Source organism: Aegilops tauschii, chromosome 2 (assembly GCF_002575655.3).
Source record: "Aegilops tauschii subsp. strangulata cultivar AL8/78 chromosome 2, Aet v6.0, whole genome shotgun sequence".
NCBI lineage: Eukaryota > Viridiplantae > Streptophyta > Magnoliopsida > Poales > Poaceae > Aegilops > Aegilops tauschii.
This window is the reverse complement of record NC_053036.3, coordinates 483,754,037-483,780,371: the sequence shown is the minus strand read 5'-3', so window position 1 is coordinate 483,780,371 and position 26,335 is coordinate 483,754,037. Positions and strand designations below refer to the sequence as shown.

General features: G+C 44.8%; 1 protein-coding gene across 3 annotated transcripts; it reads right to left on the bottom strand.

Annotated features, from left to right (window-relative positions):
• Positions 1 to 925: 925 nt before the first annotated feature.
• LOC109750200 (uncharacterized) lies at positions 926 to 11,852 on the bottom strand. 3 transcript variants are annotated; one of them, XM_073508847.1, is made up of 15 exons: positions 11,546 to 11,852; positions 11,420 to 11,487; positions 9,712 to 10,047; positions 8,181 to 8,419; positions 7,382 to 7,538; positions 7,207 to 7,284; positions 6,877 to 6,948; positions 6,236 to 6,355; positions 5,402 to 5,566; positions 3,905 to 4,430; positions 3,669 to 3,825; positions 3,388 to 3,497; positions 2,772 to 2,884; positions 1,573 to 1,936; positions 926 to 1,476 (listed from the first exon to the last, which is right to left on the bottom strand). In XM_073508847.1, the coding sequence occupies exons 3-15, from the start codon at positions 10,018 to 10,020 to the stop codon at positions 1,157 to 1,159; spliced, it is 2,730 nt and encodes a 909-aa protein (XP_073364948.1). In that variant the 5' UTR covers positions 10,021 to 10,047; positions 11,420 to 11,487; positions 11,546 to 11,852; the 3' UTR covers positions 926 to 1,156. The 3 variants fall into 3 exon arrangements, with proteins under 3 accessions (XP_073364948.1, XP_073364950.1, XP_073364949.1); XM_073508849.1 differs by having other exon boundaries at positions 8,181 to 8,406; positions 11,546 to 11,619; XM_073508848.1 differs by having other exon boundaries at positions 8,181 to 8,406; positions 11,420 to 11,650.
• Between the last annotated feature and the right edge of the window lie 14,483 nt (positions 11,853 to 26,335).

Genomic DNA, 26,335 nt, shown 5'->3' with positions numbered 1-26,335 from the left:
GTCCACGACGCTGGTCCATGGCAGCGGCGTACACGATCGATCCAGGAAACAGGGAGGAGTAGAGGGAGGGCTGGGCTCGTCATCGACGCCGGCGGTCACGGCGCAGTCCGGCCGTGGGTGGCGGCACACCTGCGTCCACCATGAGAAAGGGGATCGAGCAGGAATTTTCGATGAGAAACAATGATGAATCGAAGAATCCAGCTGGCGGGTGGGCCCCTGTCGACTATGACGCCGTCTCGGCCGAGTCGTTATGCCACGTCGGCAAAATCTGGACCCACCTGTCACAAACATACTTAAAGCGCTCTAATCCGCCAATCAGTGTTATTTGCAACAAGATTACACAAGATGCTGTACTTTCTGTCAAAAAAATGTAACGTAGTGTTTTCTACAAACCAAGCCTTCAAACTGGTGGTTTCTTGCAATTTACTCTGCCCATTGTGACCAGCCTAATACAGCGTTCCAGATAAAGGTCTTCAGACTTCTTTATGAGCATGCAGCCTACGCTTCGGCAGGACTTATACTCCCTCCGTCCCAAAATAAATGTTATTTTAGGATGGAGGAAGCACTTCGTCCATAGTTCTTGGCTTTCTTGTTTCTTCAGAACTTCAGGTACAGCACTCCTATCAGAAGCATTGGTTGAGTACTGCATGCTTGAAGCTTGTGAGGAGCTACTGTACCTGTCTTGATGGTCTACTGCTGGCACTGCCAGTGGACACTCCAAAAAAGTTAACACACTTAACACCCAACTGTATCCATGTTCATCGTCCCATGATCGAGCCGACACTTTTCTCAAGTTTGGACTGGAACAGCCAACTTTGTCCACGATTCAGGCACGGGACCAAACTACCACTATACACACCAATCAGAAAATCGACAATGCAGAATGTCTCCGATCTGGCCATGCCCATTCAATTGCCTCCATAAGTAACATCAAACACCACCTGTCTATATTGCAACCACCACTCTAACCTCAAGTTTTTCGACATCAAACAGACCGGCCATTCATTCATCAGACACATTTTCCACACAGGGCCGCCCTCTAAGTTTGAAGCTACGAATGCAATTGAATCTAATACGAATAGCTAGATACAGCGTAGATCAACACTATGTCAAACTGTTAATACCCTACAATGTCGGGGCACACAATGTGCGTCGCCTAAATATTGACAGGAAGAGCGGTCAAGAACGCCAGCGTGTAAGGGGATGTCGACTTGCCGAAAGCTGCACACCAGCGTGGAAGCTTCTCGAGAACCGTCTCGACCATCGGCGTGGCCCTATTCACGTCCGTTCTTAGTTTTACCAGGAGAGGAGGGTCCTCTGCGTTAGCTTCCTTTGGAGATGCCTGTGTCGCATTACTTGACCAGACAAGGGTTAGCTGGAATTTCGTTGGTGCGTTCTTGCCGCCTGCAAACTGGATTGTATGCCATCCATCGACCTCGCTCTTACCACCCAGTTGAACCAACTTATCTGACTCCACTGAGTAAAATAACACATGGAAGGGTCAGTTAGATGGGAAATAACAACAACGATCTAGTTATGCTAGATTTGTCGATCTATTCGACTGTAACTCACCTTGGATAGTGAAGTCATCAATTTCCTGCATATTGATTGCGAGCGACCACCGTGTAGATGACTTGGTATCAACTGATACTACTGTTTTGCGGGCATCATCGGCAGCAGAATCACTTTCAACATGGAGCACTGGAACTTCTGATTTGCTCCATCCAGCATTGCTCCCTTTGTAACTCCTGCAGCCATACTTCACGGTAAATGTCACAAAATCAGTTGTCATATTCCTTCCGCAAGAAAACTCTTCCCCTCTTAGGTCCATCAATTCCTGTGTCAACTTTCCAGGCATGTTCGAGAACAGGGAAACATAGGATAATGGTTCTGTGTTTCCATCGTTCATTCTTGTAGTATCAACAACATGCACAACCTGAGGAAATAGTGAATCAGTTATCATTTTAACAAGTAGGAGTATTCATTGCTAGTACTACGAGCTTTTTAATACAAATATGGGGAACATTATGACAATTCCAGGCAAGCAAATTTTCAAGAACATCCCAGAAATTATTTGCTAATATAAGTTGTTTTATGCTTATGAAAATAGAAATAATAGATATTCCGAGACAATTTAATCTCTTTCTTGATTTCTTCCTATTATTCCCTTGCTCAACAATTGGCATTTCTACATAGGCAATTGATACTACATGGTTAATGGCAGTGTAAGATAATCCATTGTGTTTGCGAACGTTTGAAGGACACAAGTCATTTCTTGCATTCCTTAATCCTAATACACAAAACTACAATAACTTATATTTCAATTGGAAGGGGTAAATATTTACATCCAATTTTCTTTGAAGAACAGGTTCTCCTTTATGTTATGCATAAGAGATTATCTTAAAAGGATACTGGGTTTTTTAAAATAAAAATTATAATTTTCAGGTTACAGAGATAGCAAATGACGACAAATTATGGAAATCACATGACAACATCATATGAGTAAAAAAAGTTAAACACCGACTCAAAATATTAGGATACCATTTGTCAAGATAAACTCATAATCCCTCCCATACACGAAAAAGTGATGTTCTGTATATTAACAGTCTTCAAAATATAATTTTGACCACTAGTTTCTATTCCAATATATGTATAACGACCAAGTATATCCAAGTAATTCTCAAGACCAAGTTATGCACATGATCTTCCAAGTTCCCAATCCAAATATTTAAAGCAATATCGGTGGTCAAAGTTTTCATAGCAATGCTTACATTTACAGAACGAGCAATATCCTCTGTGAATGCTGTAACAATGCCACTTGATACCAGTACAAGGGCAAGACCAAAGAATGCACACAACACAGAAAGAAGTGTTTTTTTCGCACCTGCAGAAAACATTATCTCGGATATCAGCTCATTTTGATGTGTTGTGTATAAAACAGAAGGCCGCAGATGTATGTACATATTGGAGAAGTACAAAAATTGGATGCAATGATAGCTGTTGAGTACAGCAATGTTTGAGAGAGAGGGAGGGAGGGGAGCCTTCTTCTGACCAGGGAAAACCACAATCCTAACAAACCTATGATCATTCCTCGGATTATTTTAGCTTTGAAGCTGCTCGGTCAGTTTGGTTTTTAGTATTTTCTTAGTGTGGGTTCGTGATCACCCTTCGGTGGCCTCTAAATTTAGCACCATTTTGGCATTACTCTAACACAGAATGACAAAGCATGATGAAAGTTTGAGGGGCAATATTTAATGATCATTCCAACACACCCCTAACAGTATATGTCACAAATCAAAGGAAAAATATATAAACAAGAAAACAAAAATTGATAAGTCATGTAACAGAAGCAAAATGTGATGATATATCAAGCATGATATGGTTTACCTGAAATATGGACATATGAAAGAAGATACACAAACGTGAAGGACACGACTATAGCAATGGCAACAGCAACTACTACATTTCCAAGCCAGTCTGGTAGTCCGCCAGGGTTCCTGCATACATAAGTGTGCACCAAGGTTGAAATTAGTTTGGTTAGCATAGATTAATTGACACAATACTCTCCGTTAACAGCATTTAAGTATAAAACTAATCATGGCCCTAACTGACACAGCAAATGAGAAAATAAAGAACAAGTTTGGACGTCGCAGGCTCTAGATATTTACCTATCAGCACGTACAATACTGCCAACCATCACATCTACCAAGCGAATAAACAAACCAGCAGATGACATAACTGGCACAGCCAAAGCCAGGACCAACGTAAAGACCTTAAGCTGTTTAGGTGACCTCACAGGAGTTAGTGTTGCTTCCATAAGACCATCTGCAACGAAACAACAGCCATTAATACTCAAAAAGTTGAATATCAACATATTAACTCTCAGATAGTCACCCCAACTTACATGCAAAAGCAGGCGAAACAAGCCAGATGAGTGCTATATAGGATGCTCCGACCTTCAAATAGGTTCCGAGTATCAAAACTATAAGCCATTGGACAAAACCAGATTTGAAAATCCACCTCTCAGCTTCCAGGCCAACAATGTAATCCATTGTGTTACCAGTTAGACCTGGCTTTGTTCTTGAATGCACTTCTTGAATGTGCCTCTTCAGGAGAATAAATCCAAAATGCTGACCAATGAATGCACCAAGCAGTGCAGGTGAACCAAATAAGCCAATAACTAACCATGGATTTCCAACAAATGGAACAGGAAAGGGACAAATATGCGGCAGGGCAAATGCCACCACAACCGGTAAGAAGATAGAAAATATCAACGTCAAAATAATGCTCAAACATGATATTCCAAAGGACACAAGACCAGGACGTCCGCCCATAAGCAGTGATGTTCCCCATATCAGAAGTGACTGAAATATTATTGAGTTGTGAAACATGGTTGCTAGTCGCTGTGGATAGACCACCATGTACTTGCCCTGCAAAAGTAGTAACATACAAGTGAGAAGCTGAAACAAAAGAAAATTCAGTTGAATAAGAAATCGTACTACCTAAATCTGCATTCTATTCCAGATACGAACAAATATCTTGCCTGTTTTCCAGGTGCACTTTTCTTTCTGCAGATAGTTCATATCATAGTCTAAGTTTACTTTTGAGGGAATCCATTGTTCTAAATTTATGCCAGCAAAGCCAATCAACACCAATCATCAAAAGCACTAGAGTTTTTTTGAGGAATCATATGGTGCCGGGAGCACAGAAATATATCTAATCCTAGCTTCAAATCTAATTCTGATGTTTAGTTTGAATCATTGTATGACCTGGTGACAGAACCATGGCACTCCAGATGATACTCAAAAGGAGGTAAGGCATGGGGGGTGCCATGCAAAAACTTCATTGCTCTAAGCAAACAAAATCAAAGAACATACCATGCCATCAAAGATAGACAACTCATCTAAGAATTGGGTCATACTTCAAAGCAATATATGATGTAAAATAGTGTTATTTCTATTAGGACAAAATATGAGCCATTTATTTTCTCTTCTTTGCCCCAGTTATACCCATACCCCCCATTATATCTTGCCATCCAGACAAATTTAACTTCGCCCAAACATCACACACACCATCCAGACAAAGATTTTTCTCCAAAGAATACATCTTTGTTTCATAAAAAAATGCTGATGATAAGGAATTCACACACCATTCGTTGGCCTTACTGTTGCCTGAGTTACTACATGCCAATAATTTGAATTATAAAATTGGTTAAATTCTTATGGTCCTTTATTATCTGAAAAATTAGCATATGAAGACCTATAGAGATCAAAAATTTCCCACAGGAACTTACGAAAAGCAAAAGCTATACATGTGCTTGCTTAGCTTAATGAAAAAAAAATCAGATATTGCATGGTACAGTCATAATATTTGATAAAAAAATTATTTTAATACGATATACCAGAATGTCGAAAAAAATAGCCTTCTTCTGCTCTGTGCTGTCTTGCTTTGCCTGGTGTGCATCTTTCATAAATTTTGGTGATGAAGCAGCATGTAGTAGGAAGGCAAGCATATTTTCTCCACTATGCTGAAGGGATCCTGGTTGTAGGAGCTCCATTTTGTCATTCTGCACAGAAGACGGTAATGAAATATCGAGTAAGCAACTACAATGCTTGGCACCAAAAAGTAGATTGAAGCTGCCACCACAATATTCTGTTGACCTCGATCTACACTCAAAATATTGACAAAAGTTACAAATACCATTACATCTAAATCTATTACCTCATTCTCTTTTTTAGGGAAGCTATCACCTCGTTCTAATTTCTGTTTGGAAGATAGAAATACAATCTCATGGCAATGAAATTATTGTAATCAAATCTCACTAGGAAACAAATGGCTGGATTCATTTAAGAATTAATCAGCTTGCATTCATACTCTTTTTTTTAGAAAAGGAGGTTAAAACCCCGGCCTCTGCATCAATCGATGCATTCATACTCTAGGAGGAACTGTGGAACAATCAGCTGGATACTCAAGAAGTGAAGTTCACGTGTGATGTTTCCACCTTGTAATCTATCAAAAAGCTACTTTTGGTTCGGAAACATGTATACTCGTTATATTCCTTTTTCCATCAAAAGCGAATGACAGCAACATGGCTTAATCTCAAGGTCCATAATCTCTAGCTCTTCAAACAAGTACGAGCAGTAGACTCTTTCACCGAGTAGATGATATAGATATGTTATTTATCATGTTCATAACAAATAGTACATACATACACAGATCAAGTCATCAAGCAAACCTTTGTGTGATACACGGATGTCGTATCTGTATATGCAAAATCAAGGCCAGGAAGACCAGCAACCTCCTCATATATTTGGAAATCAGTAGCAGATTTTATTGCTCCAGAACGGAAAACATCCTGCAATTACAAGTTTACGTCGTGTCATATTTGCAACCTCCAATGAAGACAAACTAAGATTGAACTATGCTGGTTGAGTAAAGTGACACGTCTAACTGTCTTCGTTCACTCTAGCAACAGGATATCAGTTGAAACTTCTTCTATAAGTTTTGTGTTAGGATCAACAAGTGGGTGTGAGGTGGATGAGAAACAATCATGTCCCTCATTTTTCTTATAAAAAGGTTAATTAAATAGGGCAATTCACTCCATGTTGCTCTGAGCTGCTTGATTTCAGAGTTGCTGGAAACGTGACAAAGTTGCTATAGTTATTTGTTATGATCCAATGTTCCCCGCTTCTGGCCAAAATATAATTTTATTTTTTACCCAACAATAATTGGAACAGGTAAATCACTCAAACTTCTACAGTTGGCCAATAATGTATGCGGACTGCACCTGACAGGGTAAATGAACCTCTATGAAAAGTGAAAAATGTTCTCTCTAGGACAGCAAAAACCGAGAATCAAATAAACACAATGTGTTACCTGTGTAGCTATCTGAGCAGATGGGTATTTCGCTACAGCAGCAAAGCTCTCCAAAGCCCACTGGTGAGTACCCTGTATATGAAAAAAAAAAGGTACGCGAAAAGGTTCAAAATCAATGCTTTTGTAACAAATTGAACAATCTACAGCAATTAAAAAACAGAAAGAAAAAAATCTGATGCATCGGCCACAAAGTAACTCAGGTTTTAAAATGTTCAGAAACCTTATTTACTATCATTAGGCATTAGCAACAAACTAAAATTTAGAACAGCTACATGATTGTTACAATTGCAAATGAAAGCATAATTTCTGTAAACAAATCGTGAACCCGACCTGAAAAAGGGTGGATTTCCCACTGATACCCATAGCTTCCAGATCGACAGCAAAACGTACTGAATTTCTCCAGTGGTGCTGCACAAATATTAGTAAATTACATTATGGAGCATAACGACAATGACCTATGTACCAGTTACAAGATGATTTATGTGTAACATATGAAAATAGTAACCTGAGTTATAAAACTGTGGGCCCCGTCAAGACCCTCTTCTTCCCCTGTGTTGAACAGAAACAGGACGCCACTCTTGAACCCATGCGCCCATTGAGCCACTCCCCGTGCCATCTCTAGCATGACTCCTACACATGAACTGCAATCTCCGGCACCTTCCCTGAAAAAGAATAGAAGTTCGAGGTTCTTTTTTCTCAAAAACTGACAACGGGGAAGGAAAAAAAGTGAGTTTTTACAAGAGTTGGTCTGCTACAGTACACATATTTGCAATGTGTAAGCATTAGTGTGTCAATAAATTTAAATCCTATCAACACTAGATATACACTTGAACAGTCTGAAAACCTGCTAAATTACTCGTAAAAATCCTCGTCACAGAATTGTTCCTTAAAAACATGCCTCAAAAGCTATATTCTCGTTCAACCTTCATGTGCTGTCAAGCTATCCTTAGCAAATTTTAGATCTCGATATCTCCTGCTTATATAGTTAAAGAACGTTGCACGACTGAGCCCATATATTTGTTTAAGCTCACTTAGATCGCATACATTTCATTTAATCCACCCTCTGCACCCACCCCCTCCTCAGTTGAATAATAACATGGTACTCAAGTTGATTATTGCATATTACATTCAACAAAAATAAATAAGCAATATACCAATTGGACCACTAAGTGTCAAAAAGGCATGTGGAAACTCTTTGTATCTGATGTAACCAATTAACATGCTGATGATTAAGCATATTGATTACATTACATAATGCAAAGCAGAAGAAAAATTGCCTCATAAGGGAGAAGACAGAGCCTTACGTTGTGGAAACTGTATCAATATGAGAAGAGACAAGAATCAAATTTTCTTCAGCTTCCGGTAAATACTTGGGAACAATTCTGAGGATCACATGCTTAAGGTCTGAGTACAAGAGTGTTTTTCCCTTGAAAAGACCACCAGCTAGACGATTTGCACCAATATCTGTGTGGAACAGCTCCACTTGAACATCAACGTCCCAATGAGCTGTCTTCTTTATTTTCTCTGCTTCTGCATACACATACTATTGCATGGACATGTCAAGATGGATATAGTGCAACTAAAAATAGCTGTAGAAAAATGATAAGTTCCAAACAAAAATAGCACACAATAAACTGAGATTGTATCATAACACCATCCAGATGGGAGAAAAGGTTGAAAAAACAGTAAAAGTGAAGATAAGAGGAAGAAATAATTAGGTGGCTCCTCACTTTAACTTGTACTGTAATAATTATTCTCCACTAAATCCCCTTTCTAGTTCTTATGCCCAAACCCCAGACCTCAATTTTTTCTCAACCCCCAGTGCCTCCATGGCTGGTGTGGGAGTGCACTTCTGGTGGTCAAAGTAACAGCTAAGCTTGTCTTGACTTCCAGCTAGAAGCATGGACGAGATTAGCAACTAACAGCCATGATCAGGTTGGTGATTGCAAGGTGGAAGGGCTGAGAGCCTGAGAGAAGTCAACGAAGGTGTTGCCTTTTGCATCTTGGTTATGGTACAGGTAGTGAGTTGGCAAGAATTGCCATCCAATGTATTCACAGTGTCTGACTGCACTAGCTTCGACCTGGCATGGCCCCGTTAACGCACTTAAGTGACCTGGTGTTCAAGATTATTTTTTCTGAATGTGTATTTTCTGCGTACCGTGGGCTAACGAACCACCCTCACGGTGTACAAGTTCAGTGACACACCATGCTTACCTAGATTTGCATTTTCTACATACCATGGCTAAACGAAACACTCACATGCTGCATAAATTCAGTGACCCACCATGCTTACCTAGATGTGCCTTTTCTACAGATCACGGCTAAACGAACCACTTGCACGGTGCATATGTTCAGTGACCCACCACGCAATTAATTCCTGTATTGAACACATGGAAGTTTCTAGGTGCCCTTTTAATTATAATAATAAAGAAATATGAGCTTAGTAGAATTATTCATTCACACGACACAGATTTTCATCAGTAAATAGAACTGTTTGATCAAATATAAACAAACATACAAAATACAGCCCAAAAGTAAGTGCTCCAGCTTCCCCCAACCACATAACTAATTATCATGACTTAAAAAATATACTTTCTAACACGACAACATAAAATGCAGACTTAAAAAGCCTCTTTCCTACTAGAGCTCTACTAATTAAACAGGACACTACAATCAGTGTCGACATTCAACACCCAACAGCTAGTTCCACCCAGACTGGAAAGTGTCAGTGAGCACCCATGTTAAGAACATATCAATGCATAATAACATTAACAGCAATGTTATAATTGGTCTGAAGACTGAAATTGTAAAAGCAAAGAAGCTTGAAAGGACAACCTGCACAGCAAGATCGAGGGCATCTGAACCAACTGGATGAGGACCCAGGCCTGTCAAGTACTTCACATGCTTAAGGGCAGAAGCCTCTGAGAACCCCCGCTTACCAGCCTGCTCGGCACCAAGGGGCAAAGGAAGATTTGCAAACTGCATACGGTAAACAGACCAGGATCCATGAAGGAAAAGTATAAACAACCCCAGCAACAAATAAGCGCTCCTCTTATGCCTGCTGTTATCTTTATCAGAATCGACTGCTGCATCAACATTAAGCTTCTCGTGTGTTGACACAGACGAGCCTCGCCCCCGAGGCATTCTGCGTGTTTAAATGTAGTGAAACGCCTGAAAAAGAATGGACTGTTAAAGAAGAGTTATCTTGGCAGTATCATAACAAACAGTACATGATATTTCCACTTGTAGCGGAAAATTAAAATACAATTAGTAAGCATTCCATTCCATATGCAGAAATTAGGTGGCATTTAACATTTGTTTTTTACGAAAAAGAGCATGAATGGAATTCCTACAATGCAACATGATAAATGTTTCGAGTTCCAGCTACCAAAAAGAAAGATTTCACATGGATCCAGGCTAAGTAAAACACAGATCGGATAATCCCAGTTTTGTTCAGGATAGGATAATCAGTATGTTCCACCACTGTAAGAACTGGGTGTGTGCTAACAGCTAACCTCCCACGTTTCCACATGAGAAAATGCATGCACAGTCTAAGCAGTAGTAATCAGACACTACACAGAGTCTCAGGGCGTCCTAATTTTTCAGTAATGTTCTTCGCACAGTTCAACCGACACCCCATGGTTCACAGTTTCAGAGCAGGGATGCCCCCAAGTTCAGAAGCAAGGTGGAACAGGTCCCTACTCCATAGTTACGAACGGGAAACTTGAAAACAAGAGAACGGATTGGCTATTCAAGACGACCACAAGTCGTTACTGAAACAGGAACTGAAACTCTGAGAGTCTATCGATGAGATGTGGCCGCTTTTGGCTACATGTTACGTTACCATAAAAGAGAGAGGCAAAGAATTGGTAGGTTGATTCACATTTACTGCGTCCAAGGTTCTTTTTAAGAAGCCAGAGTGTGTGGACCAGGGCAGCAAGGAATTACTACCATATGGCAGGAGGATTTTTCAGCCTTGAATATTGCGGCAAAAGGGTCCCAGCTTGCAGTTCTAGACGATGCATTTACCAGAGATCATGGGAAAGCTGTGGCCTGCCTGTCAGGCCTGAGAAAAGGAGCAGCCGGCCAGCCATTAACTACCAAGAACAGATTGCAGCACCATGTGACACCTGAAACTAATTACCCAGCTAATGGTGGCCTCGGTTCTGAAGTTTCGAGCCAATGGCGCGATTAGCCACGGCGGGCGTTGGGGATTCAGACTTCCCCCAAATTTCTGTTTCCTTCTACAAATTAAACTGCTATCGACAGTAGTACTTGTTCTGCATAACTGACAACCAAGGCCGGGCCGCTCCTTGGATGATCCTATCCTACTAGTATTTCCTACGGGGCCGAGGTCATCTGAGAGATCGCCTACGAGTGATGGATAGGATCGGTAGCGGCGTACACACAGGAAACGAACCCGCAACTAACTACCATGATGGAGAGAGCTAGTAGTACAGAGAGGAAGATTCAGATTCGATTTGCGAAGGGAAGAAACAGAACAGAATTGTATAGCAGCAGGCTAGTGCCAGCGCTTGCTCACCAGCGGAAGAAGAATCGACGCCCGTGCGGACCTCCAGAGGGGGGACGGCGGCGAGGGGAGCGGATGTCCTGCTCCGGAGGGGAGGCCGGCCCGGCGTGGACTGCAGCAGTCTGGAGGGGATGAGGCGGCAGGCCGTTAGGATTTCGGTCGCCTCTCTCTTTTTTTACGCGAGGGAGGGGAAGCAGCAGGGAGACGCCCGCGCCGCGCGGAGAGGAGATTCGGGGTTATGATGAGGGGAGGGAGGAGGAAGGAAGGACGGCGATCGCATCGCGTGCCTGACCCGTGGCCCGTGACGTAGACAGACACGAGATGCTGATCCGGTGTCGCGTTGCGCGGGGTGTATGGGCCATATGGGGCGGGACGAGGCACTGTGCGCCCTGCCGCCTCTGCGACGAGCTCACGAGCCCATCCGTCGCCCGTCCGGCCGTCCCCTACTTCTCTGTTCCTCCCGTGGCGTGGAGGACCGCAAGGAGGTCAGGCACGCATAGGGTCCCCGCTGAAGCGTCCCGTGTTCATCTTGTTGTTGGCTGGTGACACGGTTTTTTTCGTCCAGAGCTCGAACTGCTTTTTGTTAAATTATTAGGAGAAGAGCTGCTAACAGCATCTCCAATAGACGGTACAAATGTAAAAATACCTAACTTTTGGACCGTCTGGGGCAAAAAACGCTACTCCAACAGACGGTCCATATGCAAAAAAAATTGGACCGCGGCCTCCTCGTGATGTAAAATGCAACACCTCGCGATGCAAATATATATCACGAGATGCATCTGGTCCAAAACTAGCCGCCGCCCGCGAACGCCCAACCGCCATTTCATTTCCGTTTCCGCCCGCCCGCGCCCGTCCGCCCGCCCGCGCCCCTCCCGGCCGCCGCCGCCATGGCCGATGCCGACAACCCCGCCGCCTTCTCCGCCGCCGCAGCCGGTGGGCTGACCCACATGGCCGCCGCCGCTGCCATCCCGCCCGCATCCGCGGCCATGCCGCCGCCTCCCGCCCGCCGGCCCGGATTGGCGCCGCCCCGGCCGGTGGCCACCGCGCAGTCGACGAAGACGGGGAAGGGACGAGGAGGCAGCGTCAAACGGCCGGCCAACCGCAGCCGCAACCCGGCCGACAGTTCTACGCGGCCGGTGAAGGTCTCAAAGACAGCCGCGGCAGCTCGGGGCGACGAGTCGCAGACGGTGCGGTCGGCGGCCTCCTCCAGAAGCCGACGGAGAGATGACAGTGCGACGGTGCCATGGGTGGTGCCATGGGTGGTTACATGAACATGATTGGAGGTTTCATGAGTGGTGCATTTGGCGGAAACATGGGAGGTGGCTTCGGTGGCAACATGGGAGGTGGCTTTGGTGGCATGGGAGGTGCTTTTGGCGGCAACATGATGGGTGGCTTGGGAGGTGGCTATGGCGGCAACATGAATGGCGTTGGAGGTGGATATGACGGCAACATGGCACGCAATGAAGATGGTTCCGGTGGTGCTCACGGCAACGAGAGTTCACCGCTTGTTGAGAACGTCGACAAAGACGGTGGTGGAGATGATGATCATACCACGGTTCACAACACCGGTGGAGTTGATGACCCGAATGAGTAATATTCATGTGCATTTGAATTTCTAGGGCGAAAAACTTTGATTGAGACGATGCTCTTTTGGTAGACGAATTTGATACTATGATGGTGATGCACTTTTGATTAAAACTATGATGATGATGCATTTTATTTCCAATTTTTAGTTGCTATTTCAATGCAACCCGCGGCTGAACAGTGGATGGCAGCAGCCGCGCGGCCGTTTTACATCTTCATTTTGGACCATCTATTGGAGTTGCAAATTTGGACCATCATTTTGGACCATCTGTTGGAGTTGAGCTTTTTTCGGAGCTCCAAAACGCACTTTTTGGCGGTCCAAATTTTACATCTCCGGTTTTGGACCGCCAAATTTTGGACCATCTATTGGAGATGCTCTAAGATTCCATTGAAGAAGAAGAATTCCGATGGCTAAAAATACTCGGTTAGCTAAACTAGGTCTAAATCACCACAAGACATTTTCGACAAAGGGAATATATTAATATCACGGAGATACTAATTACACCCAGCCTCTGCAACAACAATGTCGTAAAGACATTACGGATGCACACAACCAAAAACAAAAGGAAGCAGAAGAAAAAAAAGATCCTACTACAGTGATCAATTCCTTGTAGCTGCAGCACGAACCACCACCTAGACAACACCCGAAGTCCAAATTCTCCAAAAGCGACGCCTCCTGAAGCAACTCGGGCTGAAATAGGGGCGCACATGACCGAATCCCATCCGATCCAGCAATCTACAGGTGTCAAGCACCCAATGAAGATCTCCGGCGGAGCATTCCGGAACTCGTCAACAACCAGATCCATGAGGGCCGACAACCGGTAGAACACCATCTTAGGCGAAAGAACCGAAGGATCAGCCGCCATTTGCATCTCGCCAATCGCTGCTGAAAGAGCCATGGGAGCGGAACCCCATCACCGCTGTCGGCCGCGCAGGCAAGCCCGGTAGCGCCGACCGACAACGGCAAGGGAAGGGCGCACGGGGAGACTGCCGGAAGAAGTGGATCTAGCCGCCGCCTGAGTCGGCCCACACAAAGATGGATGCAGAGATGCATCAAAGATGGCTGCATGTTGCCGCCACTAATGTGACACACCTTAGATCGCCTCCTTGCCTCACGCCTCCAACGTCCCAGCATGCGTTGACTCTGGTGTAGCCACAACTCGTAGATCGGTGTGGATCACCAAGAGCCTGCTGCACCATGCATGGAGGAGGCTGCCGCGACCCCGAATCGAGCAACAGTAGGTCGAGAGCTGACGACCCGATCCCCTAACCCAGCAGCCTACGTGAGATCTGGACGCGATGGCGTCCTACGTGCGCAAGAAGAAGGCCCCGCCGCCGCCGGTGGGCTTTGCCCGTCGACGTGTACCGGCGGCGGCGAGGGAGGGATGAGGAGGAGGGGTTGGTGGCGGCGGCGGCGTGGGGATCCGCCCGAGTCACCTCCTGGGAGACGACGCGGGGGCAATGGGGCATACAAGGGCGTTAAAAGGCCGAGCCAACACAACACAAACCGAAAGGCACATTGCTGAGGAGGTTGGTGTCATCATACATCGCCATTCGCGCTCAGGCCAACTCCAGTGCGCGACCTCATCCTGTCCGGGTGCGTCCGTTTGGGGCAAAAGGGACAAACCAGACGGCCTAGTGCGCGGGCGCAAACGGACTTTTGTCCGTTTTATCTCCGCTTTCGACCCATCCCCGGCCCAAGTTTGGGCCGCTTTTGAGATGAAACGGACAGTGCGCGGACGGGCGGGACGCGCGCGCTTGTCCTTCCTTGGCCCGCTCGTCGGTGGCACAAAGCACCACCCTGGCGCCCCATTTCGCGCCATTTTCCCCCAAACCCTCCCACGTCCCGCCCACCACCCTCCCGTCCATGGCCGATGCCCCGCTGAATTCCGGGGCCAGGCCATCGACCCGCCCGGAAAGGTGAAGAAGAAGGCGGCGGCGGCCAAGGGTCTGAAGAAGCCGCGGTCAGAACTCACGCCGGCCGAGCTCGCAAAGCTGGACTCGGAATCGGCCAAGAGGAGGAACCGGAGGGCGGCGGTCAAGGGCAAGAACGCCGCGGCGCAAGGCCAACGTCGACGAGAAGGAGGACATCGTCAACAAAGCGCACGCCCTCCTCATGCTTGGGATTTTCCGTCCGGCGGGTTTCTTGGCAGCGCCCGTCGGCCCGGCGAGCACAGGCTCGTCGGCCGCCAGGCCTCCGCACTGCCCCTCGCCAACGTCGCGGACCACGCCTTTATCGCCCGGTTTCCCCCCGCCAAGGCATGGAGGCCAGACCCATTTCTCGGGGTCGCCCGACATTGGCGTGATCGCGTCGTCCACCCCGCGCCCCTCGACCGTCATCGACCTCAATGTCACGCCAGGGTCCAGCAGCGGCGGCCGGCGTTGAAGCACGGACCATGAGTGGTCTCGGCATTGGGGACATGGTATGCTCTCATATCATTCGTTGCTACGGGCATGAGACTTCGGCCTTCTATATGTTTGCATGTTCAATTGTTGTTGGTCATGTGGTGTAGGCATTTCAATCTTTGGAAGCATTCAAGGCCCGACACAATGAAAAGCCATTCACTCTTACGCATTGTTGGACGCTGATGTCTACTACGCAACTTTATTCTTGTAGACTCGTGTTGGGCCTCCAAGCGCAGAGTTTTGTAGGACAGTAGCAATTTTCCCTCAAGTGGATGACCTAAGATTTATCAATCCGTGGGAGGCGTAGGATGAAGATAGTCTCTCTCAAACACCCTGCAACCAAATACAAGAAATATCTTGTGTCCCCAACACACTCAATACAATGGCAAATTGTATAGGTGCACTAGTTCGGCGAAGAGATGGTGATAAAAGTGTAATATGGATGGTAAAAATATGTTTTTATAATCCGAATAAATAAAAACAGCAAGGTAGCAAATAGTAAACGGGCACAAAAACGGTATTGCAATGCTTGAAAATGAGGCCTAGGGTCCGTACTTTCGCTAGTGCAATCTCTCAATAGTACTAATATAATTGGATCATATAACCACACCCCCTCAAAGTGCGATGAAGAATCACTCCAAAGTTCCTATCTAGCGGAGAACATAAGAAGAAATTATTTGTAGGGTACGAAACCACCTCGAAGCTATTCTTTCCGATCGATCTATCCAAGAGTTCGTACTAAAATAACACCAAATAATTTCAGATTCGTGATATTAAATCCAACACAAAGAACCTCAAAGAGTGCCCCAAGATTTCTACCGGAGAAACAAAAGACGAGAACGTGCATCAACCCCTATGCATAAATTACCCCAATGTCACCGCGGGAATCCGCGAGTTGAATGCCAAAACACATATCAAGTGAATCAATATGATACCCCATTGTCACCACGAGTATTCATGTGCAAGACATATATCAAGTGCTCTCAAATCCATAAAAGTATTCAATCCGATAACAACGAAATCTCAAAGGGAAAAACTCAATTCATCACAACAAGATAGAGAGGGGAAAACACCATATGATCCGACTATATTAACAAAGCCCGCGATACATCAAGATCGTGACATCTCAAGAACACGAGAGAGAGAGAGATTAAACACATAGCTAATGGTACAAACCCTCAGCCCGAGGGTGGACTACTACCTCCTCATCATGGTGGCCGCCGGGATGATGAAGATGGCCACCGGAGATGATTCCCCCCTCCGACAGGGTGCCGGAACGGGGTCTAGATTGGTTTTCGGTGGCTACAGAGGTCTGCGGCAGCGGAACTTCTGATCTAGGTTTATTTCTGGTGGTTTCTCTATTTATAGGATTTTTTGGCATCGGTTTCACGCAAAGATGGGCCTCGAGGTGAGCACAACCCACCGGGCACGCCTGGCCCACCAGGCGCGCCCTGGTGGGTTGTGCCCTCCTCGTGGCTCTTCTGGCCCTCCCACGAAGCTTCGGGGGTCTCTTTTGTTCCAAAAAAAATCATCAAAATGTTTCAGCTCATTTGGAGAACTTTCATTTCTGCACAAAAACAACACCACGGCAGTTCAGCTGAAAACAACGTCAGTCCGGGTTAGTTCCATGCAAATCATACTAAAACCATGTAAAATTGTTGTAAACCTGGCATGAATACTTCATAAATTATAGATACGTTGGAGACGTATCAGCATCCCCAAGCTTAATTCCTACTGTCCTCGAGTAGGTAAATGATAAAAGAAATAATTTATGAAGTGTGAATGCTAGCAAAGTGCATAAGTTTGATCAATGATAATTTTAATCACTTTTCCTAGCATCATAACAGCAACTCTTTCTCATAAAACTTATTATGATAAAGTAGCAATTGAAAACGGAATTTTTGTTGTGGAAAGCTATCTATCATATTCATCATATAATCTTTCTTTTGTAGCATGGTGGACTTGAATGATTCAAAGCAATAGTCACCTGAGGACTTAAATACTCAAGCATATCAACAAGCAACAATGTCTTTCAAAATATCAACGCTAAAATAAGTTATCCCTAGCCCATCATGCTCAATCATTGATCCATTCATGAAACACACTCGCATATTAGCTACACCCAATGCTCAAGTACGATCATAGTGCCCCCTAGTTGGTGCTTTGTAAGAGAAGATGGAGACTCCAATTAAAAATAAAGATTGCATCAAGTAAAAGAAAGGCCCTTCGCGAAGGGAAGTAGGTATTTGTAGAGGTGCCAGAGCTCAAAGCGAAAATTGAGAGATAAAAACATTTTGAGAGGCATACTTTTCCCAAAATGACTTAGAGCTCCCAACACTTTCCATGCTAGATATATCATAGGCGACTCCCAAACAGAAAATAAAGTTTATTCCTTTTTCCACCATACTTTCACTTTCCATGGCTAACCGTATCCACGGGTGCCCTCCATACCAACACTTTCCAAGGAATTTATTATTTGACAACATAAAGTAAATTCATTTTTCATTTCGGGACTGAGCATCCCTAATACCTTTGCCTTACTCTCGTGCAATGACAAGTGAATAAACACTCATCGTGAGAATAACACATCTAGCATGGAAAATATTGGCCACCCCTCACTGCCTCACGATCGGTACGAGCACACAAAAGAGAAATTTATTTTGAAAATTAGAGATGGCACATACAAATTTGCTTAGAACGAAAAAAGAATACCGCATATAGGTAGGTATAGTGGACTCATGTGGCAAAACTGGTTTAAAGGATTTTGGATGCACAAGTAGTGATCATACTTAGTGCAAAATGAAGGCTATCAAAAGATTGAGAAGCGACCAACCAAGAAACGAATAATCTCATAAGCGAGCATTGAGCATAATTAACATCAAATAATGCACCACAAGTAGGATGTAATTTCATTGCATGACTATTGACTTTTGTGCTTGCATAGGGAATCACAAACCTTAACACCAATATTCTTACTAAAGCATAATTACTCATCAACATGACTCACATATCACATCATCATATCTCAAAACTATTACAAGGAATCAAGTTTATTTTTTCCAATGATCTTCATGAAAGTTTTTATTATATCCTTCTTGGATATCTATCGCTTTGGGACTAATTTTCTTGTGTTGCTTTTGATAAGCTTAAACAAATATAATTGAACATCATGAGCATAATATTTATTTCTCTCAAATTAATTTAGGTGAATCAAGAAAGAATTTCTTCAAAAATACTAAAGTTGTTGGGGAATGTAGCATGCAATTTCACAAAAATTCCTACGCTCACCCAAGATCTATCTAGGAGATGCATATCAACGAGAGGGGGAGAGTGTGTCCACGTACCCTCATAGACCGAAAGCGGAAGCGTTTGACAACGCGGTTGATGTAGTCGAACTTCTCGTTCCGGACGATCAAGCACCGAACATACGGCACCTCTGAGTTCTGCACACGTTTAGCTCGATGAAGTCCCTCAAACTCTTGATCCAGCAAAGTGTCGAGGGAGAGTTCCATCAGCACGACGGCGTGGTGACGATGATGGTGAAGTGATCCGTGCAGGGCTTTGAAGGAAATATGCCCTAGAGGCAATAATAAAGTTGTTATTTATATTTCCTTATTTCATGATAAATGTTTATTATTCATGCTAGAATTGTATTAACCGGAAACTTAGTACATGTGTGAATACATAGACAAACAGAGTGTCACTAGTATGCCTCTACTTGACTAGCTCGTTGAATCAAATATGGTTAAGTTTCCTAACCATAGACATGAGTTGTCATTTAATTAACAGGATCACATCATTAGAGAATGATGTGATTGACTTGACCCATTCCGTTAGCTTAGCATTTGATCGTTTAGTATATTGCTATTGCTTTCTTCATGACTTATACATGTTCCTATGACTATGAGATTATGCAACTCCCGAATACCGGAGGAACACTTTGTGTGCTACCAAACGTCACAGCGTAACTGGGTGATTATAAAGGTGCTCTACAGGTGTCTCCGATGGTACTTGTTGAGTTGGCATAGATCAAGATTAGGATTTGCCACTCCGATTGTCGGAGAGGTATCTCTGGGCCCTCTCGGTAATGCTCATCACTATAAGCCTTGCAAGCAATGTAACTAATGACTTAGTTGCGGGATGATGCATTACGGAATGAGTAAAGAGACTTGCCAGTAACGAGACTGAACTAGGTATTGAGATACCGACGATCGAATCTCGGGCAAATAACATACCGATGACAAAGGGAACAACGTATGTTGTTATGCGGTTTGACTGATAAATATCTTCGTAGAATATGTAGGAACCAATATGAGCATCCAGGTTCCGCTATTGGTTATTGACCGGAGATGAGTCTCGGTCATGTCTACATAGTTCTCGAACCCGTAGGGTCCGCACGCTTAACGTTCGGTGACGATCGGTATTATGAGTTTATGTGTTTTGATGTACCGAAGGTAGTTCGGAGTCCCGGATATGATCACGGACATGAAGAGGAGTCTCAACATGGTCGAGACATAAAGATCGATATATTGGAAGCCTATATTTGGACATCGGAATAGTTCCAGGTGAAATCGGGATTTTACCGGAGTACGGGGAGGTTACAGGAACCCCCCCCGTAAGTGTATGGGCCTTATTGGGCCATAGTGGAGAGAGAGAGAGAGAGAGGAGACCAGGGCACGCCGCGTGCCCCCTCTCCCTCTGGTCCGAATTGGACTAGGAGGGGGGCGACGCCCCCCCTTTCCTTCCTCCCTCTCTCCCCCTTCCTTCTCTCCTAGTCCAACTAGGGAAGGGGGGGAATCCTACTCCCGGTGGGAGTAGGACTCCTCCAGGGCGCGCCATAGAGGGCCGGCCCCTCCTCCACTCCTTTATATACGGGGAAGGGGGCACCCCATAGACACACAAGTTGATCATTGATCTCTTAGCCGTGTGCGGTGCCCCCCTCCACCATAATCCACCTCGGTCATATCGTAGCGGTGCTAAGGCGAAGCCCTGCGTTGGTAGCATCATCATCACTGTCATCATGCCGTCGTGCTGACGGAACTCTCCCTCAAAGCTCTACTGGATCGTGAGTTCGTGGGACGTCCCGAGCTGAACGTGTGCAGATCGCGGAGGTGACGTACGTTCGGTACTAGGATCGGTCGATCGTGAAGACGTAGACTACACCAACCGCGTTGTCATAACGCTTCCGCTTATGGTCTACGAGGGTACGTGGACGACACTCTCCCCTCTCTTTGCTATGCATCACCATGATCTTGCGTGTGCGTAGGAATGTTTTTGAAATTACTACGTTCCCCAACAGTGGCATCCGAGCCAGATTTATGCGTAGATGTTATATGCACGAGTAGAACACAAGTGAGTTGTGGGCGATACAAGTCATACTGCTTACCAGCATGTCATAATTTGATTCGGCGGTATTGTTGGATGAAGCGGCCCGGACCGACGTTACGCGTACGCTTACGCGAGACTGGTTCTACTGACGTGCTTCGCACACAGGTGGCTGGCGGGTGTCAGTTTCTCCAACTTTAGTTGAATCGAGTGTGGCTACGCCCGGTCCTTGTTGAAGGTTAAAGCAACACATACTTTACGAAATATCGTTGTGGTTTTGATGCATAGGTAAGAACGGTTCTTGCTCAGCCCGTAGCAGGCACGTAAAACTTGCAACAACAAAGTAGAGGACGTCTAATTTGTTTTTGCAGGGCATGCTGTGATGTGATATGGTCAAGACATGATGCTAAATTTTATTGTATGAGATGATCATGTTTTGTAACAAAGTTATCGGCAACTGGCAGGAGCCATATGGTTGTCGCTTTATTGTATGAAATGCAATCGCCATGTAATTGCTTTACTTTAGCACTAAGCGGTAGCGATAGTCGTAGAAGCAATAGTTGGCGAGACGACAACGATGCTATGATGGAGATCAAGGTGTCGCGCTGGTGACGATGATGATCATGACGGTGCTTTGGAGATGGAGATCAAAGGCACAAGATGATGATGGCCATATCATATCACTTATATTGATTGCATGTGATGTTTATCTTTATGCATCTTATTTTGCTTAGATCGACGGTAGCATTATAAGATGATCTCTCACTAAATTTCAAGGTATAAGTGTTCTCCCTGAGTATGCACCGTTGCGAAAGTTCGTCGTGCCGAGACACCACATGATGATCGGGTGTGATAAGCTCTACGTTCACATACAACGGGTGCAAGCCAGTTTTGCACACGCAGAATACTCGGGTTAAACTTGACGAGCCTAGAATATGCAGATATGGCCTTGGAACACTGAGACCGAAAGGTCGAGCGTGAATCATATAGTAGATATGATCAACATAGTGATGTTCACCATTGAAAAATACTCCATCTCACGTGATGATCGGACATGGTTTAGTTGATATGGATCACGTGATCACTTAGATGATTAGAGGGATGTCTATCTAAGTGGGAGTTCTTAAGTAATTTGATTAATTGAACTTTAATTTATCATGAACTTAGTACTTGATAGTATTTTGCATGTCTATGTTGTTGTAGATAGATGGCCCGTGTTGTTGTTCCGTTGAATTTTAATGCGTTCCTTGAGAAAGCAAAGTTGAAAGATGATGGTAGCAATTACACGGACTGGGTCCGTAACTTGAGGATTATCCTCATTGCTGCACAGAAGAATTACGTCCTGGAAGCACCGCTAGGTGCCAAACCCGCTGCAGGAGCAACGCCAGATGTTATGAACGTCTGGCAGAGCAAAGCTGATGACTACTCGATAGTTCGGTGTGCCATGCTTTACGGCTTAGAACTGGGACTTCAAGGACTTTTTGAACATCATGGAGCATATGAGATGTGCCAGGAGTTGAAGTTAATATTTCAAGCAAATGCCCGGATTGAGAGATATGAAGTCTCCAATAAGTTCTACAGCTGCAAGATGGAGGAGAATAGTTCTCTCAGTGAGCATATACTCAAAATGTCTGGGTATAATAATCACTTGATTCAACTGGGAGTTAATCTTTCGGATGATAGTGTCATTGACAGAATTCTTCAATCATTGCCACCAAGCTACAAGAGCTTCGTGATGAACTATAACATGCAAGGGATGGATAAGACAATTCCCGAGCTGTTCGCAATGCTAAAGGCTGCGGAGGTAGAAATCAAGAAGGAGCATCAAGTGTTGATGGTCAACAAGACCACCAGTTTCAAGAAAAAGGGTAAAGGGAAGAAGGGGAACTTCAAGAAGAACGGCAAGCAAGTTGCTGCTCAAGTGAAGAAGCCCAAGTCTGGACCTAAGCCTGAGACTGAGTGCTTCTACTGCAAAGGGACTGGTCACTGGAAGCGGAACTGCCCCAAGTATTTGGAGGATAAGAAGGATGGCAAGGTGAGCAAAGGTATATGCACTACAAAAAAAAAGACACATCCGTGACATTTTGGGCTGAACGAATTTTTTTCCTGTCATACTTATGATACTTCTATGACGATAATTGTGACAAAACCCGGTATCATCATAGATGTGGTGGGGTCCTACATCTATGACAAAAAATCATGACAGAAAATTGGCTTTTCATCCTGGGCGGGCCGGAGACACAGCTGCATGACATTCTTTGGGCCGTCCATGACGGAAAAAACCGTGGTAGAGAATGATGTGATTGACTTGACCCATTCCGTTAGCTTAGCATTTGATCGTTTAGTATATTGCTATTGCTTTCTTCATGACTTATACATGTTCCTATAACTATGAGATTATGCAACTCCTGAATACCGGAGGAACACTTTGTGTGCTACCAAATGTCACAACGTAACTGGGTGATTATAAAGGTGCTCTACAGGTGTCTCCGATGGTACTTGTTGAGTTGGCATAGATCAAGATTAGGATTTGTCACTCCGATTGTCGGAGAGGTATCTCTGGGCCCTCTCGGTAATGCTCATCACTGTAAGCCTTGCAAGCAATGTAACTAATGAGTTAGTTGCAGGATGATGCATTACGGAACGAGTAAGGAGACTTGCCGGTAACGAGACTGAACTAGGTATTGAGATACCGATGATCGAATCTCGGGCAAGTAACATACCGATGACAAAGGGAACAACGTATCTTGTTATGCGGTTTGACTGATAAAGATCTTCGTAGAATATGTAGGAACCAATATGAGCATCCAGGTTCCGCTATTGGTTATTGACCGGAGATGAGTCTCGGTCATGTCTACATAGTTCTCGAACCCGTAGGGTCCGCACGCTTAACGTTCGGTGACGATCGGTATTATGAGTTTATGTGTTTTGATGTACCGAAGGTAGTTCAGAGTCCCGGATATGATCACGAACATGACGAGGAGTCTCAAAATGGTAGAGACCTAAAGATCGGTATATTGGAAGCCTATATTTGGACATCGGAATAGTTCCGTGTGAAATCGGGATTTTACCGGAGTAGCGGGAGGTTACCGGAACCCCCCGGTAAGTGTATGGGCTTATTGGGCCATAGTGGAGAGACAGAGGAGACCAGGGCAGGCCGCGCGCCCCCTCTCCCTCTGGTCCGAATCGGACTAGGAGGGGGGGGGGCGGCGCCCCCCTTTCCATCCTCCCTGTCTCCCCCTTCCTTCTCTCCTAGTCCAACTAGGGAAGGGGGATCCTACTCCCGGTGGGAGTAGGACTCCTCCAGGGCGCGCCATTGAGGGCCGGCCCTCCCCCTCCTCCACTCCTTTATATACGGGGGAGGGGGGCACCCCATAGACACACAAGTTGATCATTGATCTCTTAGCCGTGTGCGGTGCCCCCCCTCCACCATAATCCACCTCGGTTATATCGTAGCGGTGCTTAGGCGAAGCCCTGCGTCGGTAGCATCATCATCACTGTCATCACGCCGTCGTGCTGACGGAACTCTCCCTCGAAGCTCTACTGGATCGTGAGTTCGTGGGATGTCACCGAGCTGAACATGTGCAGATCGTGGAGGTGCCGTATGTTCGGTACTAGGATCGGTCGATCGTGAAGACGTACGACTACATCAACCGCGTTGTCATAACGCTTCTGCTTACGGTCTACAAGGGTACGTGGACTACACTCTCCCCTCTTGTTGCTATGCATCACCATGATATATCTTACATGTGCGTAGGATGTTTTTCTGAAATTACTGCGTTCCCCAACAGTGGCATCCGAGCCAGGTCTATGCGTAGATGTTATATGCACGAGTAGAACACAAATGAGTTGTGGGCGATAATAGTCATACTACTTACCAGCATGTCATACTTTGATTCGGCGGTATTGTTGGATGAAGCGGCCTGGACTGACATTACGCGTCCGCTTACGCGAGACTGGTTCTACCGACGTGTTTCACACACAGGTGGCTGGAGGTGTCAGTTTCTCCAACTTTAGTTGAATCGAGTGTGGCTATGCCCGGTCCTTGTTGAAGGTTAAAACAGCACACTTGACGAAAAATTGTTGTGGTTTTGATGCGTAGGTAATAACGGTTCTTGCTCAGCCCGTAGCAGCCACGTAGAACTTGCAACAACAAAGTAGAGGACGTCTAACTTGTTTTTGCAGGGCATGTTGTGATGTGATATGGTCAAGACATGATGCTAAATTTTATTGTATGAGATGATCATGTTTTGTAACAAAGTTATCGACAACTGGCAGGAGCCATATGGTTGTCGCTTTATTGTATGAAATGCAATCGCCATGTAATTGCTTTACTTTATCACTAAGCGGTAGCGATAGTCGTAGAAGCATTAGTTGGCGAGACGACAACGATGCTACGATGGAGATCAAGGTGTCGCGCCGGTGACGATGGTGATCATGACAGTGCTTTGGAGATGGAGATCAAAGGCACAAGATGATGATGGCCATATCATATCACTTATATTGATTGCATGTGATGTTTATCCTTTATGCATCTTATTTTGCTTAGTTCGGCGGTAGCATTATAAGATGATCTCTCACTAAACTTCAAGGTACAAGTGTTCTCCCTGAGTATGCACCATTGCGAAAGTTTGTCGTGCCGAGACACCACGTGATGATTGGGTGTGATAAGCTCTACATTCACATACAACGGGTGCAAGCCAGTTTTGCACACACAGAATACTCGGGTTAAACTTGACGAGCCTAGCATATGCAGATATGGCCTCGGAACACTGAGACCGAAAGGTCGAGCGTGAATCATATAGTAGATATGATCAACATAGTGATGTTCACCATTGAAAACTACTCCATCTCACGTGATGATCGGACATGGTTTAGTTGATATGGATCACATGATCACTTAGATGATTAGAGGGATGTCTATCTAATTGGGAGTTCTTTAGTAATATGATTAATTGAACTTTAATTTATCATGAACTTAGTACCTGATAGTATTTTGCATGTCTATGTTGTTGTAGATAGATGGCCCGTGTTGTTGTTCCGTTGAATTTTAATGCGTTCCTAGAGAATGCTAAGTTGAAAGATGATGGTAGCAACTACACGGACTGGGTCCGTAACTTGAGGATTATCCTCATTGCTGCACAGAAGAATTACGTCCTGGAAGCACCGCTAGGTGCCAAACCCACTGTAGGAGCAACGCCAAATGTTATGAACGTCTGGCAGAGCAAAGATGATGACTACTCGATAGTTCAGTGTGCCATGCTTTACGGCTTAGAACCGGGACTTCAACGACATTTTGAACGTCATGGAGCATATGAGATGTTCCGGGAGTTGAAGTTAATATTTCAAGCAAATGCCCGGATTGAGAGATATGAAGTCTCCAATAAGTTCTACAGCTGCAAAATGGAGGAGAATAGTTCTGTCAGTGAGCATATACTCAAAATGTCTGGGTATAACAATCACTTGATTCAATCGGGAGTTAAGCTTCCTGATGATAGTGTCATTGACAGAATTCTTCAATCACTGCCACCAAGCTACAAGAGCTTCGTGATGAACTATAATATGCAAGGGATGGATAAGACAATTCCCGAGCTCTTCGCAATGCTAAAGGCT

Bases quoted from the DNA above. Each gene is read 5' to 3' on its own strand.
- LOC109750200 (XM_073508847.1), bottom strand. From the start codon at position 10,020: ATGCCTCGGGGGCGAGGCTCGTCTGTGTCAACACACGAGAAGCTTAAT. The intron at 8,420-9,711 runs GTTGTCCTTTCA...TCCATGCAATAG, and splicing joins CCCTCGATCTTGCTGTGCAG to TATGTGTATGCAGAAGCAGA. The intron at 7,539-8,180 runs GTAAGGCTCTGT...ATTCTTTTTCAG, and splicing joins ATTGATACAGTTTCCACAAC to GGAAGGTGCCGGAGATTGCA.